The sequence below is a fragment of the Gadus macrocephalus genome, chromosome 20, assembly GCF_031168955.1.
Source record: "Gadus macrocephalus chromosome 20, ASM3116895v1".
In the NCBI taxonomy this organism is placed as follows: Eukaryota; Metazoa; Chordata; class Actinopteri; order Gadiformes; family Gadidae; genus Gadus; species Gadus macrocephalus.
The window spans coordinates 20,481,099-20,491,697 of NC_082401.1; the positions used below are offsets into that span (position 1 = coordinate 20,481,099).

Sequence of the window (10,599 nt, forward strand, 5' to 3'; positions counted from 1 at the left end):
CACTCTGTGTAATGACCGGGGGAACAGAGGGCCAGACCCGGGGAGCTCAAAGGGAACACCGTGCCGAGGGGGATTTGGCGTCTATATTTTATTTCATACGTTTATATATTTATTTTTTTACTTTGACCAACTGAAAAAAATGAAAAAGTAAAGCGTCACAGGGGTCATCCATCACGGGAGGGAAAAGTGATACTCAGCAATGTCTCTCGTCTTCCTCACAGCGATGTGTTCCACAGTGGTTGCGTTTAGCCCGGCGCTTTCGCCCGGGAGTTATGGCGTCAAATGGGAAGTAATGGGGCCCATCTGCAAGAAGAAAAAATAAAAGAAACTCGGGCGCTGGTACGGATAACGGATCTGCTGATCCGCCGGCACCCCCAAAACACGGCCAGATATGATGGAAAGAGTTAGTTTTTTTCTCTTTTCCATCACTCCTGTTTATTATGCAATGCACTCGAGCAGGGTGTGTTTTATATTCTGAGCTGTCCATTTCGTAGTCCCTCAGAAAGAACGGATGGGGGTCCTAATTCTGGACAGGGAATCAATCGATGGCACCGCAACGCCCTGAGAGATTCGATGTCGACAATAGCATAACTCCTGTTCTCACGTTTTGTTGTGGACGTTTAATTTAAATGCATAGCCCAAGGGGGTATGGGGATGGCTACGAAATGGACGACACCGGTGTGATTAAACCATGGTAACCGTCTCTCCTGTCTTCACTGAAACATCAGTTTAAAGTATAATTGACAAATGAAATGGCTTCATTGCCTGTTCCACCGATGAGCTCCTGCCATGTCCGTTTTGTGTTTTAAACCGTGTGCACCGCATGTTTCACGTGGTGTGTTTATTGGTTTGTGTGTGTGTGTGTGTGTGTGTGTGTGTGTGTGTGTGTGTGTGTGTGTGTGTGTGTGTGTGTGTGTGTGTGTGTGTGTGTGTGTGTGTGTGTGTGCGTGTGTCCATGTGTGTGGCACGTGTGTGTATGTGTGTGTGTGTGTGTGTGTGTGTGTGTGTGTGTGTCAGTTTGGTTGTTTGAGTCTGTGTCAGTTTGTGTGGGTCTGTCTGTGTGTGGGGCCGTCTGTCTGTATGGTGTGTGTGGCAGGGGGTCTGGCATTGAATAATCAATAGTTTATTTTTTCAGGAATTCAACTTATGTGGCTTTGTCTTAAATAGCAACATAGTCTCTAGATGTAAAATAATCCACCACTGAGAGGATTGGAGAAGAGTCTCGCCTAGAAACATGAGGAAAATCCATTATCAAACAACAACAAATGCTAAATTATTGATACAGAGTAATATTTCAGCAGTTTTGTTTCTGTTTTATCTGCAATTTTTCTCTTTATCTTTCCGCTCATAAAAAATCCAATAATTTTTTTCTGTCTATATTTTCATTATCATTTCATCAAGTGAAGCCATTACTGAAGTTTAACATTACACGTATTAAGTCTGTTGTCATTCAAACTCGAGTCAGTTGTTCCCTCTCCTATTAATAAACAAATAATCTCAATACGTTTTTGTTCAATATTCGCTTTGAGTTGATTTCATGTTCCCTCAAGGGGTCGAGTCAATTGCTAATGTTATCAAACTCAAAACCTTGTTAGATGTTCATTTGTTTATGTCTCCCAAGAATACACTAAAAACTTACAATAGGATATAAGCTAACACAATCATTGAGCTCCAGCCATGATCTGTGCGACATGCGACCGCCTCAGCACGTTCAGTCCCCAGTAATACAGTACGGCCCCTGTAGCAGAGCCCTTTGAAGTTGTATGAGTGCACTTTGTGCCCTGCGTGGACGCCTGGCTGTCACTCCACTTGGCTTTTCATACTCAGCTTATGGACGGTGTTTGGTGTTTGGAAAAAAAAGAAGAAAAGCCTCCATCACCCTCCGACCGAACCCCACCACCCCCCCCCCCCCCCCCCCCCCCCCCACAGGACAGGTGGGGGAGCAGATGTTCCCACCAGGTACAGAGACATCACCACCTACACGTGGGCAGATGGAGCCTGCACTTCCAAAACAGAGAGGGCCCCCGGAATGACAAACGACTTTATTAATAGGAGACTGTTGTTGCTACCGACGACGGCGACGACGACGAGCTCGATGAAATTATATCACACTCGTCGCCGAGACATCTGATTGGACGGCTCGCGCCTCCGGTGTTGTTTTTCTTGTTGTCGTCTCAAGTTGAGCTGTTTGTTTGTTCATCACCGCCGCCGGTCGTCGGTTTGTTCTGGGAGCCCTGAAAAGTATCCCATCCTGGGTTCATAAAAAAAATAAAGGATTATTTTTGATTGATCATTTAGTGTAATGCTTGCGGTTGGTCACTTCATAATGACCTCATTAAGAGAACGACGTATGTTATTATGTGTCATTATTTTCCACATTAGTCTCTGCTTATTATTCATGTTAGTATTAGTGTACATATTAGTGCCCGTATTAGTGGTAACTAAGCATTAGTCGTAGTAGCTGGTAACTAGTAAATACTAGTTAGAATTATTAGTATTAGCAGTAGTAGCTAGTTAGTTATAGTAGCATTAGTAGTAGCCTATTAGTGGCAGTAGTGGTCGTAGTTGTCGTAGTAGTGGTAGTAGTTGCAGCCTATTATTGGCAGGAGTAGTAGTAGTAGTAGTAGGAGTAGAAACCAGTCAGTATAAGTAGCAGTAGTAGTCTTAATAGAAGTAGTAGTATCAGCAGCCAGTAAGGATAAGATGTTGTCGCAGTTGTAGTAGTCGTAGCATTAGCGGTTGTTTTAATAGTATATCATTTATCAAAATATCCATTTGCATCAAGCCTTTTCAACGATGGCACACTCGTCTCAATAAGGTCTGTCCGTGAAATAGGTGTCAAACACGGTGCCAGGATTTAACAGCACTTTATGGCCTGACACCTGACAGCAACCAAGGATTATATGATGTCCCGTATGGTCGTATAGGTGTTGGATGAGCGCCGCATATAGCCATGCTATTAGGGAATCACCTGGCTGACTGATTGAAGTGCCAGGCTGCGGGGTAGATGAAGGGGACGAGAGGGTTATGCAGGTGATGATTCTCAATCAAAAAAAAACTCATCAAAAAATCAATACAATTCCAAATTGAAAAACACATATACAAACTGATGTCAGTCAAAGGTGCATGCTCTACGCTGGTTTGGGGATATGGGAATTGAGATTGGGATTAAAGCGATATATGCTTTGAATTTGGGCGAGCATGACCTTCATAATGGAAAGTAAATGTTTATTTACTTTCCATTACTGGGTTATCTCCTTCGGCCCCCTTTTTGTTGTAGTAGACCTTGAGGCAATCTCCTGTTTAATGTAGGCAGTAGTACAATCCATCTAGGACAGTGAAAACTGAATCAATACCTTCTCTTCTGAGAGGCATTGACTCGCCAGGTGCAGCGGGAGATCGTGTTGTTAGACATGCATGTGAATGTACGTCAAGAAGTTGCACATACTGATCTGTGTACATCTCGTTGACTATTTGCATTGGGGAAAACATAAACAAACAAGGATACATATACACACACACACACACACACACACACACACACACACACACACACACACACACACACACTTACACACATGCAGGTACACACATCTACACACCTTAACATAAGCTCACGTATACTCACACACACACATACACACACACACCTGCACACACAGAGACACACTCTTAGATGCACATAACACACAGACACACACACAAACACACACTATGTACACACACCTGCACACACACAGACACACACACACACTCTCAGATGCACAGAAGCACACACACACACACACACACACACACACACACACACACACACACACACACACACACACACACACACACACACACACACACACACACTTCAAAGAGGCTGGAAACTAGAAAATCACCTTTATGCAGTGACTAACTTTCAAATATGTTAGAATTTAGGGTACCCTGACATGACAAATGGAAAGAAATTGGCAAAAATAAGTTTGATTAGGGGGGCTTAAATATCAGAGAAAGCCCAACGACAAGCTAGAACGTACGGGTGTAGTAAACACGGACCGCGGTGCTGTCCGCTGTCACGGTGCTGAAATATCGACACTAGAGCGCTCGGAGAGAACGCTTATCCAGCGGCGCTGGGAGAAAAAAAACTCCGCAGCTGTTGTGAATGTGGCTGGCGATTTGCAATTTCCATTCGAAATGTGTCAATGAGAAGAAGAAGAGAGAGAGAACTGTAGAGAGCGAGGTGAAGGGTACTATTGGTAGAGAGATTCGGATAAACAGAGAGAGAGGGAGGGAGACGTAGAGGGAGAGAGTGAAAGAGAGAGCGACATAGAGTGAAAGCAGGAGGGAGAGGGACCGAGGAGAGGCGAAGGAGAGAGCCTACACCGAGTGCATGCTGCCAGTGTTTGCGCTCGATGCTCGTGTCGAGGTGAGTGTGGTCGAGCCAGGTGGAATAACACGGCGGCGCTGGAGGGGAAACTAGTTTTTTTTTCTTTTCCCCAAATCCACAAGTATAGACTCTTAAGGATCTATCGCGACCGGGATCTCGTCAGTGGCGAGCAGGGTGGACATGTCATCTCTTTCTATCGCGATCTGCCTCCTCGTCCTCGGCGTCTACAGGGCTGCGCTATCGGCCAGTCATTGTGAGTAATATAGTTCATTTTTTTCCATTTATCCCCTGAGCTCTATTTGGTTGTAACTCTGTATGGTTTCCACGGACAACTTCGTTGACCTGCATGATTGCATGTGAAAATGTGTTTTTGTTGAATTGATATTCGCAAACTGAAATTATTGTAATAGCCTACATTTAATTCAGCTATATGTGGTTATATGCTGCCAGTGCTCAGGAGATGATCACCAACAGAGAAATGAGACCACAATGCAAACACATATCAGTTATGTATATTTTTCAGGGTAATACCTCAGCATCCCATTGCCTAATTTCGGAGTAAAATACCAGATCACATTTAGTTGCAAACAGATGATTCGCTCAGGCTCGCCTAAATCAGACAAAACGCGCAGTGCGTAGTGAATGGACGAGAAAGGGCCATGCGAATTCACACGGCATGTCAGTGAAGTTGGCTTACGGATAGGGCTTAGCACACACATGTTTAGTGTTTTGAGTGTAAAAGTACTGTTGGCATTCTAGTGTGTGTGTGTGTGTGTGTGTGTGTGTGTGTGTGTGTGTGTGTGTGTGTGTGTGTGTGTGTGTGTGTGTGTGTGTGTGTGTGTGTGTGCGAGCGTGTGTGTGTCTGCGCGTGTGCATGAAGCTGGCAGTGGCACTGGTGGTTGCTATTTATCGACAAAAAACACATCAGTTGTTCTAAGTAATACAATGTATTTGTAGTTGAAACGTATTGAAAAAAGCCCAAAAAATTATGTAGCAGGGAATTCTGTGATGCATCTGATGTGTTTCACTGCACATTTTATGTCAACTTTTTAGGTAATAGCCTCTCTTCAGCTGTGTGTAATTTCAAAAATGGTGTCAGTTACTGCTCTGGTGTCCAACGTTGTAATTTGGGTGGTGGCATTCAAATATCCCCCATTTGGACAACACAGTAATTGTTTTGCGTCCGCCTGCAGTGGGCTTGGACGGTAGCCGCACCAGGGTAGCACAGTGAGTCACTGTGTGTGTGTGTGTGTGTGTGTGTGTGTGTGTGTGTGTGTGTGTGTGTGTGTGTGTGTGTGTGTGTGTGTGTGTGTGTGTGTGTGTGTGTGTGTGTGTGTGTGTGTGTGTGCGTGCGTGCGAGCGTGTGTTGGAGAGTGTGTTTGTGTGAGTGTGTGTGCCATTCTTACAGTTTAGATCACAGTCGTAGTGTACAATCCCTCCCTCTGAATTCAAACACACTATGGACAGCTCAGCCATCTTTTGCGCTGCTCACAAATGGATAGTCACAGCATGTGTTGGCCTGAAGTGACCAGAGCTTTGTCGCAGATGATGTTGCCATTACTGTTCCTTTATGGTGGTGCTTTGTCACAAACGTTGCCTTTACAGAAGTGAAATGATACTCAAACATTATACAGATGTTACTGGATTTATCCCTGTCTCTCATGAACTGTGTAAGTAGCAAACAGTGACTAATATTTGCGTCTAGTTCAACTATGTCATGGACAGTGGTAACTATAGTAGTTAACCAGAGACACCTCATTTTCATGGCAATGACATTGTTGTCTACAAAAACAAACATATAGTTAAACACAAGTAAGCATTTCAATGAAAGGGACTGACTAACATTTAACTAATTTACGGTCAGGTATGTGAGGGTAGAGAAAGGACTACACAAGTCTTCTACCTCCATGGTGCTTAGAACACATGTTCTAAGAAAGCGAATGATTGGAATCAGTACCATGGATTCATTATGTTGACTTAATCAACCACAACGGGCTCACGTGTGACTGGACAGCAATGGATGCCACGCCATTGAGGATAAGAAATACAAAGAAATGTACAATTTATCGTTCTTTTTGCCAGGCATATTTTCTTGATTATTTGGCAATACTTCAAAGAAAAACAGACATCCCCTTTGATATCCTTTAGCTCTCTCAATGGTACAGTTTCTCTGACAGCTTTGTTATTTTTTATTTCCGGACCTCTTCACGCCTATCAATATTAACGTCCCAGGATGCATCACTCTGCGCTGACAGATGCCGTGACGTCTTCCTGTAAATGTGGAGGTTATGTGGAGATATGCCGGGAGCCATAAGCGGTCTGAGGATCTCATTCCTCTTTGTTCATTCCTCTCCTCTCTCGCTACGGTGGGTAGCATCAGTGGGATGATACATTAAGTGTATCGTGTACCGCAAAAGCCACTTGAATTATCATTCCATGCATAGAATTGAAGCCCTCGCTTCCCCCCCCCCCCCCCCCCGGGTGGTGTTAATAGAAAAACAAAGAAATGGTCGGGCATTAAAAACAACTTAATAGGCCGTGCAACAAAAACGATATTCATAACTTGTGAAATCTTCTATCCACCTATGTGTGAGCTTGTAAGACATTCCAGATCCTTTGTTTTGTGACTCACATGCGGTCTCTGGGAGTAGCTTGAAGCACAGGGTTTGTTTGGCAGCCCTGACCGTCAACACGTACGAGACAAAGATACCCATGACACGTTGAAAGTACAGGGCTATGGGTACACAGCATAAATCTAACAGTCGCATCGCTCCCTGCGGTTGCCATATCGGTGGCCCGCTTTTACTGCGAGACGAGACCGGATCAAAGAAGGCAATCAGTCATTCCATTTGGCTGCATGTCAATGTATCCAGTGATCTGAATTGACATTCTCCTCTGAGATGAAATGGCGAGATATTCCTAGAGGACACGGCCAAAGACTGGCTCTCATATTTACCATCGGGAAACTAAAGAAGTGAGTGTGGCATCTGTCATGGCTGCTTTGTGTGTCGTCGTCCCCCCCCCCCCGTGTGTCAGGTGACAGAGATAATGGCAGCCACATCCTCTCCGCAATAAGTGTCCTTGTCCAACCCAAAAAATGAAAGAAGGACCTTCTTTCATCTGAGATTCGGTTTGGGCGATTGGCCTTTCCCTCAAAATAAGCTTGTTTTGCTGCTTTAATGCTGGAAAAATGATTGGTGTTATCTACTTGCAGGATAAATGTAAGAATATTATGAATACTGATGAGGATCAATATGAAATGTTGTTATTCCTAATGATCCATGATGTAGACGATTATTGAGTGGTTTAATACAAGGGTTCAAACGGTTTGTTTGGCTAATCTACACAATTAAAAGATTCTGTTATTTTTTCTCCGGCGTGATATTTGAAACCTTCGATTGATCTCTCTAGATATAAACCTTGGGTGTGACTCTAGAATCGCGTCTTTTCATTTCCCCATGGACTACCGGCTCCACCACTTTGAAAGAGACTCAAGTCTGGTGTCGATCTATGCTCACCACTGGCATAAACATTTACTCAGCCACTAGATCCTGGTGAGGTGATAAATCAATGGTGTTGTGAACAGAATGTACAAAGTTTGCCCACTCAATACCTCGGTAGCCTCGTTCGAGGGGAGGGGATTCTGGTAGCTGTGAAGATCTTCACCGGGGGCACAACCCTAAAAAAAACCATAAGGGAAAGGCTAAGTGTTTAAGTAGTTTTAGCGACGGGATTATTTATCGTATCCGCGTACTTTGAATAGGGCACTAGATCATGTGCTAGGACCAGTGTCACGCCCCTGATCTCCATAAACCAAAGTCAGGTGCGTATGCATCTCGGATCTTCGGGTGCTCGGGCTCATGTCGCCCGCAGACTCAGCAGACGGCTCCCAGAGAGAAAGCCCGCCTCATTCTGTATTCCTTCCGAGTACGGGCCCGTGGTACTCCACAGGGGCCCCGGGGCCTCCAGACCACAGCATTAGTGTGATAAAGTCTTTACTTCAACTTCTTTTTTTTGACGAGGTCAAGCGCTGGATGCGTTTCAAATGGAGACGCCCTTCCGCGTATGGAGCAAATTAATTTTAAAGGTTTTGCCGTAGGCGGAAGACAGCATGGGGGCTTCATTAAAAACGCTTACCGAGACGGCTCCACCCATGACACAGGACTCCCTCGGGCCCGGCCCGCGCTTGTTGCTCCAGATCCTCGTCTGTTCTGGGAGGGAGGCTGGAACATTAACAATGTCAAAGGCGATGACGGGCTATACACGTTATCATTGACATGCACACACACACACACACACACACACAGACACAGACATACACACACACACACACACACACACACACACACTAAGACACACACACACACTCACACACACACACTAAGACACACACACACACACACACACACACACATGCACAAATGAACGCACACACACAAACGTGCACATCAAAACGTCCCTTCAGGAACACAAAGCGAGCAGTCCATTCCAAATACTATGAAAGGTAAATGCCCGCTTTGAGGGAGAGGATCAGACATGTGGCAGATTGCGAGGGTTCCCTTATGTGCAGCGGAGGCTGGATGGGGGCCACCGACCTTGGGAGGGTGAAAAGAAGACAATGGTCGGGTGACCGCATCTCTATTTGCCCCCACGCCAATGGGAGTGCTTCCACAGGAGTAATTCAGACCGCAGACTGAAGGATTCAACCCAGGAGATAAATGAAGTTTAAGGGAGAACTTTGGATTTTGGCTCGCGTGAAAGTAACAGTCGTTTGCCTCCGCCTGCCTCTCACGACCCTCCAAGACTGATGAGATCAATTAAGCCAAAGGAGAGGGGAGGGTGCGGGCGAGGAGGACAAAATGTCACCGCGATTTATTTTGAGAGCAGGAGGGAGAGAGAGAGAGAGAGAGAGAGAGACATAGAGAGAGGCAGTGATTGAGAGTGAGAGGGAGAGGGAAGAAGGGGTAGATATGTGGAGAGACAGAGAGACAAGCATTGATTGAGAGTGAGAGAGAGCGAGGGACTGAGAAGCAGTGAGAGATAGAGGGACAGCGAGAGAGAGAGTGAAAGGGAGAAAGAGAGAGAGAGGGGGGAACACTGCAGGTATTTATTAATTAGAATGGCACTCCTTATCAGTCACACATGAAAATAAGCTTTTGAATGCTGGAGAGGACATTGTGATAAAAGGCTTATCGTTGGCTGGATCACTGCGAGGTCTGCATGAACCCCCCCCCACCTCTTCCCCCCACCACCATTCCCCCCCCCCCCCCCCCCCCACACACACACACACACACACACACTGCGCCCCGGAGCGAAGAGATAATGTAGATTAGGATACTCCCCAGCGGCACTCTGGGGGCATCAAAATGTTTGCGTTGGCAGGAAAGCTTAGGACAGGGCAGTGATATGTGTTGGCAGTGAGAATATAAACCTTCTGGCCTTTGAGACCAAAATGTGCTTTGTCTAATCCCTGTACAAATACAACTGTTTTGGATAGATCCTCGCCTGGGACCTCAGTGCACACACACTCTCACATTCTTGAACCTTCACAAACACTAACGCATTTGCACAGGCAGCCGCATGGGCACACAATGGCACCCGCACACACACACACGGACAGGATTCTCTTTCAATGGTTTCCTTGTCAAAGGTAGCGTGGTCGGTCATGACAGAAATAGCAGCAGCATGAAGTCTAACAGAACGAAACGTGTGAACGACTCGTCATATACCTGAAGTGTCTTTTTACCGTAATATCTATTGTAAGTAAGCGGAAAACAGACCAATGTTTTGACGTATTTCCTGGAGCTAAGCTGAATATTTAAGAGCCACAAATCACGAAGAAAATGTCATTAGATTTTTCGCTGCATTGAAAAATATGCAAGCATACATATTGATCGCAGAAAATGCACACTTATTTTATGAACAATAAGCGTTCATGAACATACATTTTTTTTTGTTTTTTTTGTGTGTAAAAGGTATTTGCACTATAGCAAATGTGCATCCGCCTTATAATAATGCCATTATTATTCTGAACCACTCTCTTCTGCTTTGGAAAAGTTGTGGATCTATATTAAAACCACTTTGTATGTCTTGTTGCTTTTACCGAGTAGTTTTGGTTGCTCTAACACAGGATGGATACGATCTTGGTCTTTATTCTTTCAGCTTTTTATTCAATTAGAGACCCAAGCCTTGCTGTAGAGTTTGCGTAACCTAAGAACTTGATT

General features: G+C 45.0%; 1 protein-coding gene across 1 annotated transcript in view; it reads left to right on the top strand.

Moving 5' to 3' along the window:
• The first annotated feature begins 4,089 nt into the window (after positions 1-4,089).
• The window catches only part of LOC132448218 (contactin-associated protein-like 5), a 73,153-nt gene continuing 66,643 nt past the window's right edge, over positions 4,090-10,599 (top strand). Inside the window, exon 1 of the mRNA XM_060039334.1 lies at positions 4,090-4,628. Coding sequence (XP_059895317.1) covers positions 4,556-4,628 — 73 coding nt within the window. The 5' untranslated portion in view covers positions 4,090-4,555. The remainder of the gene's footprint in view (positions 4,629-10,599) is intronic.